At 44.1% G+C, this 27,612-nt stretch overlaps 1 protein-coding gene across 7 annotated transcripts in view; it reads left to right on the forward strand.

Moving 5' to 3' along the window:
• Positions 1 to 27,612, forward strand: part of PNPLA7 (patatin like domain 7, lysophospholipase) — a 153,382-nt gene that overhangs the window by 18,011 nt on the left and 107,759 nt on the right. For 2 of the 7 annotated variants that reach the window (XM_073640574.1, XM_073640573.1), the window contains exons 2-6: positions 17,695 to 17,757; positions 21,089 to 21,120; positions 21,760 to 21,834; positions 23,935 to 24,022; positions 27,252 to 27,334. In XM_073640574.1, the coding sequence (XP_073496675.1) occupies positions 21,091 to 21,120; positions 21,760 to 21,834; positions 23,935 to 24,022; positions 27,252 to 27,334 (276 nt within the window). In that variant the 5' untranslated portion in view covers positions 17,695 to 17,757; positions 21,089 to 21,090. Of the gene's footprint in view, positions 1 to 17,694; positions 17,758 to 18,165; positions 18,233 to 19,254; positions 19,276 to 21,088; positions 21,121 to 21,440; positions 21,669 to 21,759; positions 21,835 to 23,934; positions 24,023 to 27,251; positions 27,335 to 27,612 lie in introns of those variants that run through there. The other 5 variants (XM_073640575.1, XM_073640572.1, XM_073640576.1 and 2 more) reach the window with 4 other exon arrangements.

Raw genomic sequence — 27,612 nt, forward strand, 5'->3', positions numbered from 1 at the left:
ATGTGACGTAGGAGGACGCTATTCCCTGGATAGATGGAATAATGTGACGTAGGAGGACGCTGGTCCCTGGATAGATGGAATAATGTGACGTAGGAGGACATTCCCTGGATAGATGGAATAATGTGATGTAGGAGGACGCTATTCCCTGGATAGATGGAATAATGTGACGTAGGAGGACGCTATTCCCTGGATGGATAGAATAATGTGACGTAGGAGGATGCTGGTCCCTGGATAGATGGAATAATGTGACGTAGGAGGACGCTATTCCCTGGATAGATGGAATAATGTGACGTAGGAGGACGCTATTCCCTGGATAGATGAAATAATGTGACGTAGGAGGATGCTGGTCCCTGGATAGATGGAATAATGTGACGTAGGAGGACGCTGTTCCCTGGATAGATTGAATAATGTGACGTAGGAGGATGCTGATCCCTGGATATATATAATAATGTGACGTAGGAGGACGCTGTTCCCTGGATAGATTGAATAATGTGACGTAGGAGGACGCTATTCCCTGGATATATATAATAATGTGATGTAGGAGGACGCTGTTCCCTGGATAGATTGAATAATGTGACGTAGGAGGACGCAATTCCCTGGATATATATAATAATGTGACGTAGGAGGACGCTGTTCCCTGGATAGATTGAATAATGTGACGTAGGAGGACGCTATTCCCTGGATAGATGGAATAATGTGACGTAGGAGGACGCTGGTCCCTGGATAGATGGAATAATGTGATGTAGGAGGACGCTGATCCCTGGGTAGATGGAATAATGTGACGTAGGAGGACGCTATTCCCTGGATAGATGGAATAATGTGACGTAGGAGGACGCTATTCCCTGGATAGATGAAATAATGTGACGTAGGAGGATGCTGGTCCCTGGATAGATGGAATAATGTGACGTAGGAGGACGCTGTTCCCTGGATAGATTGAATAATGTGACGTAGGAGGATGCTGATCCCTGGATATATATAATAATGTGACGTAGGAGGACGCTGTTCCCTGGATAGATTGAATAATGTGACGTAGGAGGACGCTATTCCCTGGATATATATAATAATGTGATGTAGGAGGACGCTGTTCCCTGGATAGATTGAATAATGTGACGTAGGAGGACGCAATTCCCTGGATATATATAATAATGTGACGTAGGAGGACGCTGTTCCCTGGATAGATTGAATAATGTGACGTAGGAGGACGCTATTCCCTGGATAGATGGAATAATGTGACGTAGGAGGACGCTATTCCCTGGATAGATGGAATAATGTGACGTAGGAGGACGCTGGTCCCTGGATAGATGGAATAATGTGATGTAGGAGGACGCTGATCCCTGGGTAGATGGAATAATGTGACGTAGGAGGACGCTATTCCCTGGATAGATGGAATAATGTGACGTAGGAGGACGCTGATCCCTGGGTAGATGGAATAATGTGACGTAGGAGGACGCTGATCCCTGGGTAGATGGAATAATGTGACGTAGGAGGACGCTATTCCCTGGATAGATGGAATAATGTGACGTAGGAGGATGCTATTCCCTGGATAGATGGAATAATGTGGCGTAGGAAGACGGTGTTCCCTTGATATATATAATAATGTGACGTAGGAGGACGCTGTTCCCTGGATAGATGGAATAATGTGACGTAGGAGGACGCTATTCCCTGGATAGATGGAATAATGTGACGTAGGAGGACGCTGGTCCCTGGATAGATGGAATAATGTGACGTAGGAGGACGCTGGTCCCTGGATAGATGGAATAATGTGACGTAGGAGGACGCTGGTCCCTGCATAGATGGAATAATGTGACGTAGGAGGACGCTGGTCCCTGGATAGATGGAATAATGTGACGTAGGAGGACGCTGGTCCCTGGATAGATGGAATAATGTGACGTAGGAGGACGCTGGTCCCTGGATAGATGGAATAATGTGACGTAGGAGGACGCTGGTCCCTGGATAGATGGAATAATGTGACGTAGGAGGACGCTGGTCCCTGGATAGATGGAATAATGTGACGTAGGAGGACGCTGGTCCCTGCATAGATGGAATAATGTGACGTAGGAGGACGCTGGTCCCTGGATAGATGGAATAATGTGACGTAGGAGGATGCTGTTCCCTGGATAGATGGAATAATGTGACGTAGGAGGATGTTATTCCCTGGATAGATGGAATAATGTGACGTAGCAGGACATTCCCTGGATAGATGGAATAATGTGGCGTAGGAGAACGCTGTTCCCTGGATAGATGGAATAATGTGACGTAGGAGGACGCTATTCTCTGGATAGATGGAATAATGTGACGTAGGAGGACGCTATTCCCTGGATAGATGGAATAATGTGACGTAGGAGGACGCTGTTCCCTGGATAGATGGAATAATGTGATGTAGGAGGACGCTGGTCCCTGGATAGATGGAATAATGTGACGTAGGAGGACGCTATTCCCTGGATATATGTAATAATGTGACGTAGGAGGACGCTGGTCCCTGGATAGATGGAATAATGTGACGTAGGAGGACGCTGGTCCCTGGATAGATGGAATAATGTGACGTAGGAGGACGCTGGTCCCTGGATAGATGGAATAATGTGACGTAGGAGGACGCTATTCCCTGGATAGATGGAATAATGTGACGTAGGAGGACGCTGTTCCCTGGATAGATGGAATAATGTGACGTAGGAGGACGCTATTCCCTGGATAGATGGAATAATGTGACGTAGGAGGACGCTGGTCCCTGGATAGATGGAATAATGTGACGTAGGAGGACGCTGTTCCCTGGATATATATAATAATGTGACGTAGGAGGACGCTGGTCCCTTGATAGATGGAATAATGTGACGTAGGAGGACGCTGTTCCCTGGATAGATGGAATAATGTGACGTAGGAGGACGCTATTCCCTGGATAGATGGAATAATGTGACGTAGGAGGACGCTGGTCCCTGGATAGATGGAATAATGTGACGTAGGAGGACATTCCCTGGATAGATGGAATAATGTGATGTAGGAGGACGCTATTCCCTGGATAGATGGAATAATGTGACGTAGGAGGACGCTATTCCCTGGATGGATAGAATAATGTGACGTAGGAGGATGCTGGTCCCTGGATAGATGGAATAATGTGACGTAGGAGGACGCTATTCCCTGGATAGATGGAATAATGTGACGTAGGAGGACGCTATTCCCTGGATAGATGAAATAATGTGACGTAGGAGGATGCTGGTCCCTGGATAGATGGAATAATGTGACGTAGGAGGACGCTGTTCCCTGGATAGATTGAATAATGTGACGTAGGAGGATGCTGATCCCTGGATATATATAATAATGTGACGTAGGAGGACGCTGTTCCCTGGATAGATTGAATAATGTGACGTAGGAGGACGCTATTCCCTGGATATATATAATAATGTGATGTAGGAGGACGCTGTTCCCTGGATAGATTGAATAATGTGACGTAGGAGGACGCAATTCCCTGGATATATATAATAATGTGACGTAGGAGGACGCTGTTCCCTGGATAGATTGAATAATGTGACGTAGGAGGACGCTATTCCCTGGATAGATGGAATAATGTGACGTAGGAGGACGCTGGTCCCTGGATAGATGGAATAATGTGATGTAGGAGGACGCTGATCCCTGGGTAGATGGAATAATGTGACGTAGGAGGACGCTATTCCCTGGATAGATGGAATAATGTGACGTAGGAGGACGCTATTCCCTGGATAGATGAAATAATGTGACGTAGGAGGATGCTGGTCCCTGGATAGATGGAATAATGTGACGTAGGAGGACGCTGTTCCCTGGATAGATTGAATAATGTGACGTAGGAGGATGCTGATCCCTGGATATATATAATAATGTGACGTAGGAGGACGCTGTTCCCTGGATAGATTGAATAATGTGACGTAGGAGGACGCTATTCCCTGGATATATATAATAATGTGATGTAGGAGGACGCTGTTCCCTGGATAGATTGAATAATGTGACGTAGGAGGACGCAATTCCCTGGATATATATAATAATGTGACGTAGGAGGACGCTGTTCCCTGGATAGATTGAATAATGTGACGTAGGAGGACGCTATTCCCTGGATAGATGGAATAATGTGACGTAGGAGGACGCTATTCCCTGGATAGATGGAATAATGTGACGTAGGAGGACGCTGGTCCCTGGATAGATGGAATAATGTGATGTAGGAGGACGCTGATCCCTGGGTAGATGGAATAATGTGACGTAGGAGGACGCTATTCCCTGGATAGATGGAATAATGTGACGTAGGAGGACGCTGATCCCTGGGTAGATGGAATAATGTGACGTAGGAGGACGCTGATCCCTGGGTAGATGGAATAATGTGACGTAGGAGGACGCTATTCCCTGGATAGATGGAATAATGTGACGTAGGAGGATGCTATTCCCTGGATAGATGGAATAATGTGGCGTAGGAAGACGGTGTTCCCTTGATATATATAATAATGTGACGTAGGAGGACGCTGTTCCCTGGATAGATGGAATAATGTGACGTAGGAGGACGCTATTCCCTGGATAGATGGAATAATGTGACGTAGGAGGACGCTGGTCCCTGGATAGATGGAATAATGTGACGTAGGAGGACGCTGGTCCCTGGATAGATGGAATAATGTGACGTAGGAGGACGCTGGTCCCTGCATAGATGGAATAATGTGACGTAGGAGGACGCTGGTCCCTGGATAGATGGAATAATGTGACGTAGGAGGACGCTGGTCCCTGGATAGATGGAATAATGTGACGTAGGAGGACGCTGGTCCCTGGATAGATGGAATAATGTGACGTAGGAGGACGCTGGTCCCTGGATAGATGGAATAATGTGACGTAGGAGGACGCTGGTCCCTGGATAGATGGAATAATGTGACGTAGGAGGACGCTGGTCCCTGCATAGATGGAATAATGTGACGTAGGAGGACGCTGGTCCCTGGATAGATGGAATAATGTGACGTAGGAGGATGCTGTTCCCTGGATAGATGGAATAATGTGACGTAGGAGGATGTTATTCCCTGGATAGATGGAATAATGTGACGTAGCAGGACATTCCCTGGATAGATGGAATAATGTGGCGTAGGAGAACGCTGTTCCCTGGATAGATGGAATAATGTGACGTAGGAGGACGCTATTCTCTGGATAGATGGAATAATGTGACGTAGGAGGACGCTATTCCCTGGATAGATGGAATAATGTGACGTAGGAGGACGCTGTTCCCTGGATAGATGGAATAATGTGATGTAGGAGGACGCTGGTCCCTGGATAGATGGAATAATGTGACGTAGGAGGACGCTATTCCCTGGATATATGTAATAATGTGACGTAGGAGGACGCTGGTCCCTGGATAGATGGAATAATGTGACGTAGGAGGACGCTGGTCCCTGGATAGATGGAATAATGTGACGTAGGAGGACGCTGGTCCCTGGATAGATGGAATAATGTGACGTAGGAGGACGCTGGTCCCTGGATAGATGGAATAATGTGACGTAGGAGGACGCTGGTCCCTTGATAGATGGAATAATGTGACGTAGGAGGACGCTATTCCCTGGATAGATGGAATAATGTGACGTAGGAGGACGCTGGTCCCTGGATAGATGGAATAATGTGACGTAGGAGGACGCTGTTCCCTGGATATATATAATAATGTGACGTAGGAGGACGCTGGTCCCTTGATAGATGGAATAATGTGACGTAGGAGGACGCTGTTCCCTGGATAGATGGAATAATGTGACGTAGGAGGACGCTATTCCCTGGATAGATGGAATAATGTGACGTAGGAGGACGCTGGTCCCTGGATAGATGGAATAATGTGACGTAGGAGGACATTCCCTGGATAGATGGAATAATGTGATGTAGGAGGACGCTATTCCCTGGATAGATGGAATAATGTGACGTAGGAGGACGCTATTCCCTGGATGGATAGAATAATGTGACGTAGGAGGATGCTGGTCCCTGGATAGATGGAATAATGTGACGTAGGAGGACGCTATTCCCTGGATAGATGGAATAATGTGACGTAGGAGGACGCTATTCCCTGGATAGATGAAATAATGTGACGTAGGAGGATGCTGGTCCCTGGATAGATGGAATAATGTGACGTAGGAGGACGCTGTTCCCTGGATAGATTGAATAATGTGACGTAGGAGGATGCTGATCCCTGGATATATATAATAATGTGACGTAGGAGGACGCTGTTCCCTGGATAGATTGAATAATGTGACGTAGGAGGACGCTATTCCCTGGATATATATAATAATGTGATGTAGGAGGACGCTGTTCCCTGGATAGATTGAATAATGTGACGTAGGAGGACGCAATTCCCTGGATATATATAATAATGTGACGTAGGAGGACGCTGTTCCCTGGATAGATTGAATAATGTGACGTAGGAGGACGCTATTCCCTGGATAGATGGAATAATGTGACGTAGGAGGACGCTGGTCCCTGGATAGATGGAATAATGTGATGTAGGAGGACGCTGATCCCTGGGTAGATGGAATAATGTGACGTAGGAGGACGCTATTCCCTGGATAGATGGAATAATGTGACGTAGGAGGACGCTATTCCCTGGATAGATGAAATAATGTGACGTAGGAGGATGCTGGTCCCTGGATAGATGGAATAATGTGACGTAGGAGGACGCTGTTCCCTGGATAGATTGAATAATGTGACGTAGGAGGATGCTGATCCCTGGATATATATAATAATGTGACGTAGGAGGACGCTGTTCCCTGGATAGATTGAATAATGTGACGTAGGAGGACGCTATTCCCTGGATATATATAATAATGTGATGTAGGAGGACGCTGTTCCCTGGATAGATTGAATAATGTGACGTAGGAGGACGCAATTCCCTGGATATATATAATAATGTGACGTAGGAGGACGCTGTTCCCTGGATAGATTGAATAATGTGACGTAGGAGGACGCTATTCCCTGGATAGATGGAATAATGTGACGTAGGAGGACGCTATTCCCTGGATAGATGGAATAATGTGACGTAGGAGGACGCTGGTCCCTGGATAGATGGAATAATGTGATGTAGGAGGACGCTGATCCCTGGGTAGATGGAATAATGTGACGTAGGAGGACGCTATTCCCTGGATAGATGGAATAATGTGACGTAGGAGGACGCTGATCCCTGGGTAGATGGAATAATGTGACGTAGGAGGACGCTGATCCCTGGGTAGATGGAATAATGTGACGTAGGAGGACGCTATTCCCTGGATAGATGGAATAATGTGACGTAGGAGGATGCTATTCCCTGGATAGATGGAATAATGTGGCGTAGGAAGACGGTGTTCCCTTGATATATATAATAATGTGACGTAGGAGGACGCTGTTCCCTGGATAGATGGAATAATGTGACGTAGGAGGACGCTATTCCCTGGATAGATGGAATAATGTGACGTAGGAGGACGCTGGTCCCTGGATAGATGGAATAATGTGACGTAGGAGGACGCTGGTCCCTGGATAGATGGAATAATGTGACGTAGGAGGACGCTGGTCCCTGCATAGATGGAATAATGTGACGTAGGAGGACGCTGGTCCCTGGATAGATGGAATAATGTGACGTAGGAGGACGCTGGTCCCTGGATAGATGGAATAATGTGACGTAGGAGGACGCTGGTCCCTGGATAGATGGAATAATGTGACGTAGGAGGACGCTGGTCCCTGGATAGATGGAATAATGTGACGTAGGAGGACGCTGGTCCCTGGATAGATGGAATAATGTGACGTAGGAGGACGCTGGTCCCTGCATAGATGGAATAATGTGACGTAGGAGGACGCTGGTCCCTGGATAGATGGAATAATGTGACGTAGGAGGATGCTGTTCCCTGGATAGATGGAATAATGTGACGTAGGAGGATGTTATTCCCTGGATAGATGGAATAATGTGACGTAGCAGGACATTCCCTGGATAGATGGAATAATGTGGCGTAGGAGAACGCTGTTCCCTGGATAGATGGAATAATGTGACGTAGGAGGACGCTATTCTCTGGATAGATGGAATAATGTGACGTAGGAGGACGCTATTCCCTGGATAGATGGAATAATGTGACGTAGGAGGACGCTGTTCCCTGGATAGATGGAATAATGTGATGTAGGAGGACGCTGGTCCCTGGATAGATGGAATAATGTGACGTAGGAGGACGCTATTCCCTGGATATATGTAATAATGTGACGTAGGAGGACGCTGGTCCCTGGATAGATGGAATAATGTGACGTAGGAGGACGCTGGTCCCTGGATAGATGGAATAATGTGACGTAGGAGGACGCTGGTCCCTGGATAGATGGAATAATGTGACGTAGGAGGACGCTGGTCCCTGGATAGATGGAATAATGTGACGTAGGAGGACGCTGGTCCCTTGATAGATGGAATAATGTGACGTAGGAGGACGCTGGTCCCTGGATAAATGGATAAATGTGACGTAGGAGGACGCTGGTCCCTGGATAGATGGAATAATGTGACGTAGGAGGATGCTGTTCCCTGGATAGATGGAATAATGTGACGTAGGAGGATGTTATTCCCTGGATAGATGGAATAATGTGACGTAGCAGGACATTCCCTGGATAGATGGAATAATGTGGCGTAGGAGAACGCTGTTCCCTGGATAGATGGAATAATGTGACGTAGGAGGACGCTATTCCCTGGATAGATTGGAATAATGTGACGTAGGAGGACGCTATTCCCTGGATGGATAGAATAATGTGACGTAGGAGGACGCTATTCCCTGGATAGATGGAATAATGTGACGTAGGAGGACGCTGTTCCCTGGATAGATGGAATAATGTGACGTAGGAGGACGCTGTTCCCTGGATAGATGGAATAATGTGATGTAGGAGGACGCTGGTCCCTGGATAGATGGAATAATGTGACGTAGGAGGACGCTATTCCCTGGATATATATAATAATGTGACGTAGGAGGACGCTGGTCCCTGGATAGATGGAATAATGTGACGTAGGAGGACGCTATTCCCTGGATATATGTAATAATGTGACGTAGGAGGACGCTGGTCCCTGGATAGATGGAATAATGTGACGTAGGAGGACGCTATTCCCTGGATAGATGGAATAATGTGACGTAGGGGGACGCTATTCCCTGGATATATATAATAATGTGACGTAGGGGGACGCTATTCCCTGGATATATATAATAATGTGACGTAGGAGGACGCTGGTCCCTGGATAGATGGAATAATGTGACGTAGGAGGACGCTATTCCCTGGATAGATGGAATAATGTGACGTAGGAGGACGCTATTCCCTGGATAGATGGAATAATGTTACGTAGGAGGACGATGGTCCCTGGATAGATGGAATAATGTGACGTAGGAGGACGATGGTCCCTGGATAGATGGAATAATGTGACGTAGGAGGACGCTGTTCCCTGGATAGATGGAATAATGTGACGTAGGAGGACGCTGTTCCCTGGATAGATGGAATAATGTGACGTAGGAGGACATTCCCTGGATAGATGGAATAATGTGGCGTAGGAGAACGCTGTTCCCTGGATAGATGGAATAATGTGACGTAGGAGGATGCTATTCCCTGTATAGATGGAATAATGTGACGTAGGAGGATGCTATTCCCTGGATAGATGAAATAATGTGACGTAGGAGGACGCTATTCCCTGGATAGATGGAATAATGTGATGTAGGAGGACGCTGTTCCCTGGATAGATGGAATAATGTGACGTAGGAGGACGCTGGTCCCTGGATAGATGGAATAATGTGACGTAGGAGGACGCTATTCTCTGGATAGATGGAATAATGTGACGTAGGAGGACGCTGATCCCTGGATAGATGGAATAATGTGACGTAGGAGGATGCTATTCCCTGGATAGATGGAATAATGTGACGTAGGAGGACGCTATTCCCTGGATAGATGGAATAATGTGACGTAGGACGACGCTGGTCCCTGGATAGATGGAATAATGTGACGTAGGAGGACGCTGGTCCCTGGATAGATGGAATAATGTGACGTAGGAGGACGCTATTCCCTGGATGGATGGAATAATGTGACGTAGGAGGACGCTATTCCCTGGATAGATGGAATAATGTGACGTAGGAGGACGCTGGTCCCTGGATAGATGGAATAATGTGACGTAGGAGGACGCTATTCCCTGGATAGATGGAATAATGTGACGTAGGAGGACGCTGTTCCCTGGATAGATGGAATAATGTGACGTAGGAGGACGCTGTTCCCTGGATAGATGGAATAATGTGATGTAGGAGGACGCTATTCCCTGGATATATATAATAATGTGACGTAGGAGGACGCTGGTCCCTGGATAGATGGAATAATGTGACGTAGGAGGACGCTATTCCCTGGATAGATGGAATAATGTGACGTAGGAGGACGATGGTCCCTGTATAGATGGAATAATGCGACGTAGGAGGACGATGGTCCCTGGATAGATGGAATAATGTGACGTAGGAGGATGCTGTTCCCTGGATAGATGGAATAATGTGATGTAGGAGGACGCTATTCCCTGGATAGATGGAATAATGTGACGTAGGAGGACGCTGGTCCCTGGATAGATGGAATAATGTGACGTAGGAGGATGCTGTTCCCTGGATATATATAATAATGTGAAGTAGGAGGACGCTGGTCCCTGGATATATGTAATAATGTGACGTAGGGGGACGCTATTCCCTGGATAGATGGAATAATGTGACGTAGGAGAACGCTATTCCCTGGATAGATGGAATAATGTAACGTAGAAGGACGCTGATCCCTGGATAGATGGAATAATGTGACGTAGGAGGACGCTGGTCCCTGGATAGATGGAATAATGTGACGTAGGAGGACGCTGGTCCCTGGATAGATGGAATAATGTGACGTAGGAGGACGCTATTCTCTGGATAGATGGAATAATGTGACGTAGGAGGACGCTATTCCCTGGATAGATGGAATAATGTGACGTAGGAGGACGCTGTTCCCTGGATAGATGGAATAATGTGATGTAGGAGGACGCTGGTCCCTGGATAGATGGAATAATGTGACGTAGGTGGACGCTATTCCCTGGATATATGTAATAATGTGACGTAGGAGGACGCTGGTCCCTGGATAGATGGAATAATGTGACGTAGGAGGACGCTATTCCCTGGATAGATGGAATAATGTGACGTAGGAGGACGCTGGTCCCTGGATAGATGGAATAATGTGACGTAGGAGGACGATGGTCCCTGGATAGATGGAATAATGTGACGTAGGAGGACGCTGGTCCCTGGATAGATGGAATAATGTGACGTAGGAGGACGCTGGTCCCTGGATAGATGGAATAATGTGACGTAGGAGGACGCTGGTCCCTGGATAGATGGAATAATGTGACGTAGGAGGACGCTGGTCCCTGGATAAATGGATAAATGTGACGTAGGAGGACGCTGGTCCCTGGATAGATGGAATAATGTGACGTAGGAGGATGTTATTCCCTGGATAGATGGAATAATGTGACGTAGCAGGACATTCCCTGGATAGATGGAATAATGTGGCGTAGGAGAACGCTGTTCCCTGGATAGATGGAATAATGTGACGTAGGAGGACGCTATTCTCTGGATAGATGGAATAATGTGACGTAGGAGGACGCTATTCCCTGGATAGATTGGAATAATGTGACGTAGGAGGACGCTATTCCCTGGATGGATAGAATAATGTGACGTAGGAAGACGCTATTCCCTGGATAGATGGAATAATGTGACGTAGGAGGACGCTGTTCCCTGGATAGATGGAATAATGTGACGTAGGAGGACGCTGTTCCCTGGATAGATGGAATAATGTGATGTAGGAGGACGCTGGTCCCTGGATAGATGGAATAATGTGACGTAGGAGGACGCTATTCCCTGGATATATATAATAATGTGACGTAGGAGGACGCTGGTCCCTGGATAGATGGAATAATGTGACGTAGGAGGACGCTATTCCCTGGATATATGTAATAATGTGACGTAGGAGGACGCTGGTCCCTGGATAGATGGAATAATGTGACGTAGGAGGACGCTATTCCCTGGATAGATGGAATAATGTGACGTAGGAGGACGCTATTCCCTGGATATATGTAATAATGTGACGTAGGGGGACGCTATTCCCTGGATATATATAATAATGTGACGTATGGGGACGCTATTCCCTGGATATATATAATAATGTGACGTATGGGGACGCTGTTCCCTGGATATATATAATAATGTGACGTAGGAGGACGCTGGTCCCTGTATAGATGGAATAATGTGACGTAGGAGGACGCTATTCCCTGGATAGATGGAATAATGTGACGTAGGAGGACGCTATTCCCTGGATAGATGGAATAATGTGACGTAGGAGGACGATGGTCCCTGGATAGATGGAATAATGTGACGTAGGAGGACGATGGTCCCTGGATAGATGGAATAATGTGACGTAGGAGGACGATGGTCCCTGGATAGATGGAATAATGTGACGTAGGAGGACGCTGTTCCCTGGATAGATGGAATAATGTGACGTAGGAGGACATTCCCTGGATAGATGGAATAATGTGGCGTAGGAGAACGCTGTTCCCTGGATAGATGGAATAATGTGACGTAGGAGGATGCTATTCCCTGGATAGATGAAATAATGTGACGTAGGAGGACGCTGTTCCCTGGATAGATGGAATAATGTGATGTAGGAGGACGCTGTTCCCTGGATAGATGGAATAATGTGACGTAGGAGGACGCTGGTCCCTGGATAGATGGAATAATGTGACGTAGGAGGACGCTATTCCCTGGATAGATGGAATAATGTGATGTAGGAGGACGCTGTTCCCTGGATAGATGGAATAATGTGACGTAGGAGGACGCTGTTCCCTGGATAGATGGAATAATGTGATGTAGGAGGACGCTGTTCCCTGGATAGATGGAATAATGTGACGTAGGAGGACGCTGTTCCCTGGATAGATGGAATAATGTGATGTAGGAGGACGCTGGTCCCTGGATAGATGGAATAATGTGACGTAGGAGGACGCTATTCCCTGGATATATATAATAATGTGACGTAGGAGGACGCTGGTCCCTGGATAGATGGAATAATGTGACGTAGGAGGACGCTATTCCCTGGATAGATGGAATAATGTGACGTAGGAGGACGATGGTCCCTGGATAGATGGAATAATGCGACGTAGGAGGACGATGGTCCCTGGATAGATGGAATAATGTGACGTAGGAGGACGCTATTCCCTGGATATATATAATAATGTGACGTAGGAGGACGATGGTCCCTGGATAGATGGAATAATGTGACGTAGGGGGACGCTATTCCCTGGATAGATGGAATAATGTGACGTAGGAGGACGCTATTCCCTGGATAGATGGAATAATGTAACGTAGAAGGACGCTGGTCCCTGGATAGATGGAATAATGTGACGTAGGAGGACGCTGGTCCCTGGATAGATGGAATAATGTGACGTAGGAGGACGCTGGTCCCTGGATAGATGGAATAATGTGACGTAGGAGGACGCTGGTCCCTGGATAGATGGAATAATGTGACGTAGGAGGACGCTATTCCCTGGATATATATAATAATGTGATGTAGGAGGACGCTGTTCCCTGGATAGATGGAATAATGTGACGTAGGAGGACGCTGTTCCCTGGATAGATGGAATAATGTGATGTAGGAGGACGCTGGTCCCTGGATAGATGGAATAATGTGACGTAGGAGGACGCTATTCCCTGGATATATATAATAATGTGACGTAGGAGGACACGTAGGAGGACGCTGGTCCCTGGATAGATGGAATAATGTGACGTAGGAGGACGCTGTTCCCTGGATATATATAATAATGTGACGTAGGAGGACGCTGGTCCCTTGATAGATGGAATAATGTGACGTAGGAGGACGCTATTCCCTGGATATATATAATAATGTGACGTAGGAGGACGCTGGTCCCTTGATAGATGGAATAATGTGACGTAGGAGGACGCTGTTCCCTGGATAGATGGAATAATGTGACGTAGGAGGACGCTGTTCCCTGGATAGATGGAATAATGTGACTTAGGAGGACTCTGGTCCCTGGATAGATGGAATAATGTGACGTAGGAGGACGCTATTCCCTGGATAGATGGAATAATGTGACGTAGGAGGACTCTGTTCCCTGAATAGATGGAATAATGTGACGTAGGAGGACGCTATTCCCTGGATAGATGGAATAATGTGACGTAGGAGATCGCTATTCCCTGGATAGATGGTATAATGTGACGTAGGAGGACTCTGGTCACTGGATAGATGGAATAATGTGACGTAGGAGGACGCTGTTCCCTGGATAGATGGAATAATGTGACGTAGGAGACCGCTGTTCCCTGGATAGATGGAATAATGTGACGTAGGAGGACGCTGTTCCCTGGATATATATAATAATGTGACGTAGGAGGACGCTGGTCCCTTGATAGATGGAATAATGTGACGTAGGAGGACGCTAGTCCCTGGATTGATGGAATAATGTGACTTAGGAGGACGCTATTCCCTGGATAGATGGATTAATGTGACGTAGGAGGACGCTGGTCCCTTGATAGATGGAATAATGTGACGTAGGAGGACGCTATTCCCTGGATAGATTGAATAATGTGACGTAGGAGGACGCTATTCCCTGGATAGATGGAATAATGTGACGTAGGAGGACGCTGGTCCCTGGATAGATGGAATAATGTGACGTAGGAGGACGCTATTCCCTGGATAGATGGAATAATGTGACGTAGGAGGACGCTGGTCCCTGGATAGATGGAATAATGTGACGTAGGAGGACGCTATTCCCTGGATAGATGGAATAATGTGACGTAGGAGGACTCTGGTCCCTGGATAGATGGAATAATGTGACGTAGGAGGACGCTATTCCCTGGATATATATAATAATGTGACGTAGGAGGACGCTGGTCCCTGGATAGATGGAATAATGTGACATAGGAGGACATTCCCTGGATAGATGGAATAATGTGACGTAGGAGAACGACATTCCCTGGATAGATGGAATAATGTGACGTAGGAGGACGCTATTCCCTGGATAGATGGAATAAAGTGACGTAGGAGAACGCTATTCCCTGGATAGATGGAATAATGTGACATAGGAGGACATTCCCTGGATAGATGGAATAATGTGACGTAGGAGGACGCTGGTCCCTGTATAGATGGAATAATGTGACGTAGGAGGACGCTGGTCCCTGGATAGATGGAATAATGTGACGTAGGAGGACGCTGGTCCCTGGATAGATGGAATAATGTGACGTAGGAGGACGCTATTCCCTGGATAGATGGAATAATGTGACGTAGGAGGACGCTATTCCCTGGATAGATGGAATAATGTGACGTAGGAGGACGCTATTCCCTGGATAGATGGAATAATGTGACGTAGGAGGACGCTGGTCCCTGGATAGATGGAATAATGTGACGTAGGACGACGCTGGTCCCTGGATAGATGGAATAATGTGACGTAGGAGGACGCTGGTCCCTGGATAGATGGAATAATGTGACGTAGGAGGACGCTATTCCCTGGATAGATGGAATAATGTGACGTAGGAGGACGCTATTCCCTGGATAGATGGAATAATGTGACGTAGGAGGACGCTGGTCCCTGGATAGATGGAATAATGTGACGTAGGACGACGCTGGTCCCTGGATAGATGGAATAATGTGACGTAGGAGGACGCTGGTCCCTGGATAGATGGAATAATGTGACGTAGGAGGACGCTGGTCCCTGGATAGATGGAATAATGTGACGTAGGAGGACGCTGGTCCCTTGATAGATGGAATAATGTGACGTAGGAGGACGCTATTCCCTGGATAGATGGAATAATGTGACGTAGGAGGACGCTATTCCCTGGATAGATGGAATAATGTGACGTAGGAGGACGCTGGTCCCTGGATAGATGGAATAATGTGACGTAGGAGGACGCTATTCCCTGGATAGATGGAATAATGTGACGTAGGAGGACGCTGGTCCCTGGATAGATGGAATAATGTGACGTAGGAGGACGCTATTCCCTGGATAGATGGAATAATGTGACGTAGGAGGACGCTGGTCCCTGGATAGATGGAATAATGTGACGTAGGAGGACGCTATTCCCTGGATAGATGGAATAATGTGACGTAGGAGGACGCTGGTCCCTGGATAGATGGAATAATGTGACGTAGGAGGACGCTATTCCCTGGATAGATGGAATAATGTGACGTAGGAGGACTCTGGTCCCTGGATAGATGGAATAATGTGACGTAGGAGGACGCTATTCCCTGGATATATATAATAATGTGACGTAGGAGGACGCTGGTCCCTGGATAGATGGAATAATGTGACATAGGAGGACATTCCCTGGATAGATGGAATAATGTGACGTAGGAGAACGACATTCCCTGGATAGATGGAATAATGTGACGTAGGAGGACGCTATTCCCTGGATAGATGGAATAAAGTGACGTAGGAGAACGCTATTCCCTGGATAGATGGAATAATGTGACATAGGAGGACATTCCCTGGATAGATGGAATAATGTGACGTAGGAGGACGCTGGTCCCTGTATAGATGGAATAATGTGACGTAGGAGGACGCTGGTCCCTGGATAGATGGAATAATGTGACGTAGGAGGACGCTGGTCCTTGGATAGATGGAATAATGTGACGTAGGAGGACGCTATTCCCTGGATAGATGGAATAATGTGACGTAGGAGGACGCTATTCCCTGGATAGATGGAATAATGTGACGTAGGAGGACGCTGGTCCCTGGATAGATGGAATAATGTGACGTAGGACGACGCTGGTCCCTGGATAGATGGAATAATGTGACGTAGGAGGACGCTGGTCCCTGGATAGATGGAATAATGTGACGTAGGAGGACGCTGGTCCCTGGATAGATGGAATAATGTGACGTAGGAGGACGCTGGTCCCTGGATAGATGGAATAATGTGACGTAGGAGGACGCTATTCCCTGGATAGATGGAATAATGTGATGTAGGAGGACGCTATTCCCTGGATAGATGGAATAATGTGACGTAGGAGGACGCTGTTCCCTGGATAGATGGAATAATGTGACGTAGGAGGACACTGATCCCTGGATAGATGGAATAATGTGACGTAGGAGGACGCTATTCCCTGGATAGATGGAATAATGTGACGTAGGAGGACGCTATTCCCTGGATAGATGGAATAATGTGACGTAGGAGGACATTCCCTGGATAGATGGAATAATGTGACGTAGGAGGACGCTGGTCCCTGGATAATACTTTATTGTAGTCACAACTGTATTCAGCACAAAGCACACAAGGTAAAGAATGACTTCAGTAGGATCTTAGGTCAGCAGCGCAGGATTAAGCCGTCTGAAGGTCATATGTTCTTTTGAAGGGGTTGACTAGGACTTTAATATTGATGACCTAAGGAAAGGTCATCAGCATCAGATCCGTGGGGGTCCAACACCCCCACTTCATATCATGAAGATCTCTTTTAAAAAAAAAAAAAGTTACCGTAATCTGATCTTCAGAGGTTTGACTTCTCTAACCCTGTAAACGTTTCTACCCCCACAACTCCCCCTGCAGCGATTTCATATAGTAATAATCATCAATTAGATAGTGAGTGTTTGTTACCTGTTATCAGGTAGGTGCATCTGCATTTCCTTCCTAACCTGTGTGGCTGAGTGTTAACTCTCTCCCTGCTCTCCTTTCTGTCTCCTGTCTTTAATGCTGACCCTATCCCTAGTTGTGGACTTTCTTACCCATAATGCCTGAGCTCCAGCCTTCGTTCATGCAGCCCTTACGGGAGGTAGGTCTCCTTTACTCCATGCTGACTACTGAAAAACATCTGTTCTCCTGGCTCCTCACCTGTCCCTCTAACCTACTCCCCTATTAACTTTCTGGTTTATAAACGTCTTTTTTTTTTTTTTTTTTCGGACACAATTTTGCAAAAACTGAAAATTATACAATACAATTTATTTGAATGCAATCAATGTGATTTTTTTTTTCTTATATTTTATTTTTCTATTCAGAATAATGGCAAAAAAAGTCTTATCCAAAACAGCTTAGTTTAATTGTACTGTAAAGAAGCCCTCCTCCTCCCATCAAAGTTTTTATCCTATTATTATATTGCATTCATTATATCATATATAGAACTGTGTAATTACAATTGCTCATTTTTCCATTCTACCCAGCTAATTCTTCTCTTTCCCATTAGGTCTATGATATCACGTGATTAAAACTGACTAGCTGAGCCCTTCTAAGCTCTCTGTAGAAAAAAAGAGGTAATTTTTCCCTGTATGAGTCATGAGTCCCTGCAAAAGTCCCTGGCAGGGGGGAGGAGGGAGCTGTTGAGTCAGGAGTTGAAGAGGGGAATGATAAATGCAGAGGACAAGAGACTTCCTGTTTCTACACAGAGCAGAGAAAAGAATAATTAACTGAGTAGAAAGGCAAAATTAGGAATTTTAAGTACACAGTGCTGTATAATATGATGATTGCAATATATTAAGAGGATAAAACATTGATGGGAGGTGGAGGAGGGCCTCTTGAATGCCAGTCTATTGTCTGACTTCTGTAAAGGTATACATCAGTCTGCAGAGCATCGCAGCCACTTATCTGTCAGTGAGTGGACTCGGTGCCCAGACCCCACCAAGACCGTGGACACATGTCAGAAGTTCCATCTGTCTTTCTTCCTGCGGTGTCTATTGACTGATTAGCCTGTTGTTTTGCTGCTTGCATTGTGACATGTTATTGTGCAATGTGTTTTTTATGGTGCAAAGTTCCTTATTTTGTATCTTGTTTCCAGCCTCTTGTTCTCGCCTGCACAGAGCTTCTTTGTATTACTAGTGGAATCCTTTTGAGGTCTCTGATCGACATAATTTACATTTCTCCTCAGTTTGCATTGCGAGGTTACACATTAGTATTGTTGTCGCCAATCATTATTTGTATTCCTGACGTTATTTTGCAGGTAAATGTTGGAAAATTAAAAAGTGAGAATCTTATTAATTTCTATATATTTTTTTCCATATCCATAATTTTATTTTTTAGCTTTCAAGCACCACTGATACGTGTTGCCCAAACCACGTACAGCATCTATCAGACACTGGCTATCGTTTCATCCAGCTATGTTTCACTCTGAAACACTGCGGCCTTTTAAAGGGTTATTCCCATCTTCTTAGATTGACATTGTACTTTTTGTAATTTACTGCTTTTTTAAATGTTAAGCTGTTCTTGATATATTAACACTTTTTTGTTTTCAGCTTGTTGCCGACCACCACCGCTGCTGTCTGGCTCATAAGCTCTGTGCTGAGCTAGCTGGGATGAGAAGGTAACAGCTTGCTCCAGCAATCCTGGCCAGCTTCAAGTCCTTTTTAATAGAAGAGAGCTAGTAAGCTCTGCATGTGTTCTTCTGTGTGGCAGCAGTGGTCAGGCTCCAAGGCAACGAGCCATAAACAAAAGTGTTAATACATCAAAAACGGCTCAAAATGTTGATAAGCAGTAAATTGAATAATTACTTGCTTTTACAAGCTCTATCCGACAATACCCATTTATAAAGATGGGTATTAGTACGCCCCAGGCCATCACCCCCAGTTCAGCACGGGCTCCGGCGCTGAGCCCGCACTGAACCGGGCACATGTCAGCTGATTCTTACAGCTGACATGTGCCTGCAACAGCCGTGGGTGGAATTGCGAATCACCCGCGGCTGTTAACCAGTTAAATGACACTGTCAATATCTGACAGCGGCATTTAACAGCACCGCGCCGGAAGCGCATCATTTACCTTGCCCATCGGTGACCCCGCCACGTGATCGCGGGTCACTGATGGGTGGGCATGACAACCCTTGGTCGGCAGCAGACCCCAGTGGTTGTCATGTAAAGATCACTATGAGCGCCACCTAGTGGGAGTCACTCATCTTATAGGAGCATTTCTGCTACATAGAGCTGATCTGCTCATCACCTCTATGTAGCAGAGGCGATCAGACAGTTACTGCTTCTACTCTCCTATGGAGACTATAGAAGCAAGCAAAAAGTGTAAAAAAAATGTTTTTAAAAAAATATAAAAGTTTAAATCACCCCCCTTTTGCCCCATTCAAAATAAAATAATAAAAAATAAACCCGACATACACATATTTGGTATCACCACGTTCAGAATCGCCTGATCTATCAATATAAAAATAATTAATCCGATCGGTAAACGGCGTAACGAGAAAAGAATTATGTTTTTTTGGTCATCGCAATAAAATGCGTTAACGGGCGATCAAAACATCGTATCAATAAAAACATCAGCCCGGTGCACAAAAAATAAGCCCTCACCCGGCCCCAGATCCCAAAAAATGGAGACGCTACGGGTCTCGGAAAATGGCGCCATTTATTTATTTATTTATTTATTTTTAGCAAACTTTGGAATTTTTTTTCACCACTTAAATAAAAAAGAACCTATACATGTTTGGTGTCTTCAAACTCATAATGACCTGGAGAATAATGACGGCAGGTCAGTTTTAGCATTCAGTGAACGTGGAAAGAAAGAAAAAAAAAAAACAACTGCGTAATTGCATTTTTTTTTGCAATTTCACTGCGCTTGAAATTTTTTTCCCGTTTTTCAGTACACGATATCGTAAAACTAATAATGGCGTTTAAAAGTACAACTCGTCCCGCATTAAGCCCTCATATTGCCCAAAAAATAAAAACGTTATGGCTCTGGGAACAAGGGGAGCAAAAAACGAAAATGCAAAAACTGAAAATCCTAAGGTCATAAAGGGGTTAAAAGCCATCAGGGGACCATGCCGCACAGGTGTCCAGTCCAAGAAATCGGTCTCTGTCAGTGTCTCCCCGTGCGCTCCCCCAGGATGACAGGTGTACTTGTATAGGGAGAGACCTGTCCCTGGAGGAGCCGACAGGGGCTGGCTTCTTGGACTGGTCGCCTATGCAGCGTGGCGACCATCGACCGCAGTGTTAGAGTAAAACCTACCTGGCTGAAACAATACAGCCGGTGTCTGATATATGCTGTCTGTGGTTCGGGCCAGCATGTATCTGCTGTCGGATATTATTACAAATGAAAAAAAAATTGTATACAGATTTATTTTTTTTCCCTAATTAGCTTTACTTCTATATTTTAATGAATTAAATTTCTGTTATTTTCAGATATGGCTGATGACAACAGCAGTTGCATGGAGGTATCGTATACATGTATACCATGTGTCTGAGTGCTATATGTATAATAATACACTATGCAGGATGCCCTCGCAGTAAGGGTCAGAATTAGGACGGCGGTGATAATGCCCTGTGCCCGGCACTGGCAGATTTGTTCTTGATAACTGTGCTGTGACTTTGACCTTGCCTTTTCCCTGTGCCCGGAGGCTCGAGTTGTTTTCATTGCAGCAGTAATTGTTCACAGTGTCACAACTCTGAAAACCGATCTGCTGACCTTCCACCCAATAGCGGTGGCTTCCAGCAGCTGTCCGATGCCTGATATGAGGCTCCGCGATTGGAAAACTGTATCTTGTGCCAGAGTCAGGGGCAGAAGCAGCGTGGGTCTATCATCCATTGCCATTTCTGCTCCTCTGCCTGATTTCAGCCACTGATGACACAATGACAGTCAGCGATGGGGCTCCTGGCACTGGTAGGAGACATGGTATTCATTGGAAACACTGCTTTCACCTCCGGAGGGGTACTTGGCAGGATTTTGGCTATGTTGACGGAGGAAAACACATTGATGTCTGAGGTCGTTCCCTAGATGTGTTTTAATATCCTTTTATTGCTATTTTATTTCTCTTATATTTGTGTGATTGTCTGCTTCTTTTTTGCCTTTTCAGCCAGCCTTTGCTATGGGCATAGACCTTCCCAGCAGAGTTCTCCAGTTTGTGGAAGAGCGCCTCCAGACCACCATGGTAAGGCTGAAGTAACAGTTTTTATTGAATTATCCTTTTGCAATTTTTTTTTTATTTTTAGCTATTATGAAAGACTATTTTTATAAAATTTTCAGTAGAAGAGGAATACGGCACATCCATCCAATCAGTATAGGAAAAATCTTTATTGAGGAATCATTAAAAACAGATCTATCCGCTGTACAAGATAAAAACCCAACTCGTTTCTGGCGTGTAAAACTCCCTTAATTATAGGATATGCAAAGAATCATGGGACTCTGGTTTTAAGTGTAAGACCACGGCCCCACTATCAGTATTTGGTCTGTATTCTGTCAGTATTTTTTCTCAGGAGTGGGAGCCAAAACCAGGTGAGGAACAATCAGAGAAAAGGTAGAATAGAAACAAGTCACCAATTCTGCATTTATCACCCACTCCTGGTTTTGGCTCCCACTCCTGAGAAAAATTACTGACCAAATACTGATAGTGGGGCCGTGGCCTTAAAGAACCAATCGCATTAATGATGACCAAATGACTTGTGCAGAAGCTGCTGCATATAAAAGCCTATCACAGGCAAGAACAGAAATACCCAAATCGATAAATGACGTTAACACGCATAAAATAAAACATAATGAAGGTCATAATGTAGATGTCAAAACAAGAAATAATAGCCTTTGGAAAGAAAAAGAAAAACTCAATAAATCACAAATCACCTATAACTCACATTATAAATACCAATCCAAAAGTAAATGGTTGAAAAAATGATAACTAAACACTGAATTGCATGATTTAAGGCAAGAAACACCATAAAAAAAATTAAATGAATTAAAATTATAAAAAATAAATACACCTTCTCTGCAGTATAGAATTAAAAACAAAAAATGTCTCCTTTCATGTGTGGTAACAAAATATTTTAATGCACCAGAATAAGTTACACTGCACTGCTAATATTAGGCCATTGCCCCACTATCAGTATTTGGTCAGTATTTTTTCTCAGGAGTGGGAGCCAAAACCAGGAGTGGGTGATAAATGCAGAATTGGTGACTTGTTTCTATTATACCTTTTCTCTGATTGTTCCTCACCTGGTTTTGGCTCCCACTCCTGAGAAAAAATACCGACCGAATACTGATAGTGGGGCCGTGGCCTTAGACAAATGTTCAGCTATATGGTTTTTTAATTTTTTTGCGGTGCAGACCACATAGCGCAGATTGCAAGTTTTACACACAATGCAATACATCAAATATCCCTTTGGCACGAATTATACACATTATTTATTTTTTATTTGTGTTTCTTGCCTTAAATCATACAATTCAGCATTTAAATTATTATTTTTTTCATCCCTTTACTTTTGCGATCAATATTTATATGTGTGTTAGGTGATTTGTGGTTTATTGTCTGTTCCTTTTTATTTCCAAATGTTAATATTTCTTGCTTGACATTTCTATTATGGCCTTGAATATGTTTTATTTTATGCATGTTCACGTCATTGATCAATTTGGGTATTTTTGTTCTTACCTGTGATAGGCTTTTATACACAGCAGCTTCTCTACAGAACTTGTTGTCATCATTGATGCTATTGGTTTTTTAACACTTAAAACCAGAGATTCTTTGTATATCCTATGATTCCGGGCGTTTTCCACCCCAGAAACACGTCAGGTTTTTATCTTGTACAGCAGATCTCTCTGATTTTAATAATTCCTCTATAAAGCTTTTTCCTTTATCGATTGGATGGATGTGCCGTATTCCTCTTCTACTGCAAATGTTCACATTGGCTCTGCTGCACCACAACCAGTGTGAAGTTAGGTCCTATTGCATTTTGTGGTTTATTATTGGACCTAAATATTGAGTCTTTTATTGTCCATTTTTTTTCTTATGGCAACATAAGATTTGAAATTACAGCAATGTTCATTTCTCCTAAAAGCTCTGGATTGGGGTTTCTTGGTTTAATTTTTATTTGATATGATTAAAAGTTATGTTTTATGATATGCTCTATGCAATATATACCCCTGTACGATGTGTTTTACGGGTGGTCGGTAGGAAAAGCTATCGAGCCGAGCCAAGGGCGTAGACGGCTTAATCCCTGCTGATGACGTCCAGCGTCTAACTTTCTTTTTCCTCTTTTCTCAGCTGACTGGGATCCTGATCGGAGCTGTTGTTGCCCTTTCCCTTATTGGAATTGTTGTATTTATTGTGTACAAGAAATTTCGACAGTCCAGTAAGTGTTGTGTGTGTTTGTTTTTTTCTTTAAATACACAAATCTTGCTGCGCCTTTTATTTCTTGAAAACCCTATGCAAAAATTTGATTGGTCATTTGAAATATTAGTGATCGAGAATGACGAGGAAAAAAAACCTGAAAGGTCTGCGACCATTATGTTTTAAGTCCTTGTAAGATTTTAATGTTTGAACCCCCACCAATTAGACAATTATATCTACGGCTAAGTGCTCACTGCTGCTAGTATATACATTAACAGCTTCACGTCATGGCCATTTTTTTTTTTCTTCCCCTTCTTCTAAGAGCCATAACTTTTTTATTTTCCTGTCAAGATAGCCATATGAGGGCTTGTTTTTTGCGGGACAAGTTGTACTTTGAATGGTACTATTGATTTTACCGTATAGTGTACTTGAAAACAGGGAAAAAATTCCAAGTGCGGTGAAATTGCAAAAAAAAGTGCAATTCCACAATTGATTTTTTTTTATTTACCATGTTCATTATATGGTAAAACTGACTGTGCAATTTGATTCCCCAGGTCAGAACGAGTACGCAGATAACAAACATGTATAATTTATTTTTTGAGTGGTGGAAAAAAAATTCTGAAATTTGTATGAAAAAAGTTTTGTCGCCATTTTTCAAGACCTGTAGCATTTCCATTTTTTGGGGATCTGAGGCTGCTTTATGGCTTATTTTTATTGCTACCATTTTGGGATAGATACGATGTTTTAATTGGCTGTTACTGCATTTTATTGCAGTGTTGTGGTGGCTAAAAAAAAAACCATAATTCGGGCATATGTTTTTTTCCTTTTCTCATTACGCTGTTTACCGATCCGATTTATTTTATATTTTGATAGATCGAATATTTCTGAAAGCAGCGACACCAAATATGTTTTTGGTTTATTTTTTTTAATGGTTTTATTTTCAATGGGGCGAAAGGAGGGGTTATTGGAATTTTTTTCTTATTTAAAACTTTTTTTCTTTTTCTTCGCTTTTTACACAGTTGAATGGTTTCTTTAGGGGACTTGAAGCTACAATTGTCCGATCGCCTGTGCTATACATAGCAGGACTTCAGCGCTGATATGTATAGCAAAAATCTCGATCTTCTATGAACGTCGGCCTCAAGCCGGTATTCACAGGACTTTCATAGGAAAAACATTTGACATCTCCGCATCTGTAAAAGTCGGATATATTAAAATATAAAATTAACATGTATGATAAAAGCCGTAAAGTGAAAAAAAAAAAAATCGAAGCTCCAGAATTGTTAATCAGTTGCTATAATTCCACCAAAAAACGCAATAAGAGAACGTGCCCACTGTCCGGAATGGCTGCGGACTTGCGCTCCCTGCAGTCCACAGCATCCAGATGTTACAGCATAGTTGGTGGGGTTTCAAGAAATCCCATGCCCACTATGCGTCTCCGTGCTCCTGCGGATCACCCGCGGAGACGTCTTTACCTACCGCAGCATGTCAGTTTCTCTTGCGTTAGTCTCTGCAAGAGAAATTCTATCAGTGCAATGTATAGAACGCAGTTCATACAGACCTGGAGAATTGTGTTATCAGTTTATTTCTACTGCACAATGAACGCCACACTTAACACAGTGGCAGAATTGCGGATTTCTTTTAATTTTTTTTTTTCTATCATTTTACCACACTTCTATATATTTTTTTATTTTTATTCTAAGTGATTCAGTACTACAACTCTTCCCGCAAAAAAAACAAGCCCCCATATTAGTTAGGTCAATGGAAGAATAAAAAAAAATTGTGTCGCTTGGAAGAAGGGGAGTGAAAAACGAAAATGCAAAAATGGTAAAGGGACAAGTGTGCCAGGAGCTGTTTTCTATGACTGTGCTTGGAGTGATCAGAAATACTTTGTCGCGCCAAAAATTTTACATCATATTTACTAATTTCTTTGCTTCTATGCTGGGAAATTTGACTGGGGCGATGGCGAGATGTCTCTCCATGGTTGACTTACTTTACTCACAACTTAATCAGCAAGAAAAGTGTCATAATAGCTGAAAGTATATAAGGAGCTAAGCAGATATAAGAGATCATGTGACTGGGGCGACCAGGAGAGTAAAACGTGTGATCATGTGGTTGTGACAGTAATATCTCTGTGACCCTTCTAGGGTGAGACGCTCTCTAATCTCACGGGAGCAGAAATGACTCTGATTACTGAGTACATTGTGTGACCATACCCAGCAGATTCTGCACTGTGACTCGCCCTGTTAGCAGTTATCACCAGGGCGCTGTTTTCTCTCAATAGCAATTACAATTTCATCCTTTATCTACAAGTAAAAAGGCAAGATCTGCATGTTACACGTTTTTCTCCTGTAACTCTATGCATTGGAAAGTGCAGTTTCTGTACTCATATGGCTGAAGGAGTCCACAATAACTCACTTTTTTCCCTCAAGGGAGAAATCTGGCAGGGGCTTACTGCCCACTCCATATTTAAAAAGAAGTGTGTGTGCATGTGAACACAGGGACCAGGAGGACTGTTTATCATCTGACAGATATTAAGGCTGTGTGCACACGTTGCAGATTTGGTGCTTTTTTACCATGCAGATTTGCTAGCAAAACCTGATGCCGGCAAAGTGAATGAGAAACCTGAAGTGTCATGCACATGTTGAGTATTTTTGACTTGCAGATTTCGTGCAGAAAATAATCTGCAGCATGTCAATTCTCTGTGCGTTTTTGCCTGCTTTTTTCACCCATTGAATGCACTGAAAAAACGCAGGCTAAAACGTACCAAAAATGCAACATTTTTGAGGCTGCGTTTTCCTGCAAAGAGATGCAGAAATTTCTGCACACAAAATATTCAATGTGTGCACATATCCTAAAGGTGTATGGCTACCTTTTAGGTGTTTGTGAGACTTGGTAACATGGAGGACTGTCACATTATCATGAGCATAAGTCTCATAGATTCTTTTGTATGACCCACTCTTGGGCACTACTAGAGTATATTTCTCTCTCAAAGGTTTCTTCAGTAAATGTTTTTTTTGCAGCATGGTGTTATCCTTTCCATTAAAAATAATGACTGAAGTAATTTGAGAGAGAGAAATCTGCTGTTAATGGCTGCACAGTTCTTCTGTGAGTGTATGCAAGCACATGTCGTGCTGTCATGGCCGTCCTTGTTCATGTGAAGTCATCCCAATTGCCCCTAATCAGAAAGTAAGGATTAGGCACTTTTTCTGGGAAAGTGCAGTTCACAACCTCTCTCTTTTTTCCCCTTGCAGAACAGCAACAGCCAGAAGTACCACGCTACCGATTTCGGAAAAGAGACAAAGTTATGTTTTATGGACGAAAGATCATGCGCAAGGTATGGGTTTTATATTGATTTTGGCATTTTTGTACAAATAAATAGTTTATTTTTTTATTTTATTTTAGAGATGAACAAATTGATCCCCAGGACCCTGGTATAGTAGTAATGTCCGTATTTTGTAGCCTCCAGAGCACTGTGAACCTCCTTTTATCGTTCGGCATCACCCGTGCTTCTTTTGATTAGTAGGCCTAGTGCAACATCATATGTGCGTCACGGTGCAACAGTGACTTGACACCTTGCCTTCAAATCAGAAGAGGTGCGGGACGTGATTTGCA

Source organism: Phyllobates terribilis, unplaced genomic scaffold, assembly GCF_046119375.1.
Source record: "Phyllobates terribilis strain yellow unplaced genomic scaffold, ASM4611937v1 Scaffold_7__3_contigs__length_470593459, whole genome shotgun sequence".
Lineage (NCBI taxonomy): Eukaryota > Metazoa > Chordata > Amphibia > Anura > Dendrobatidae > Phyllobates > Phyllobates terribilis.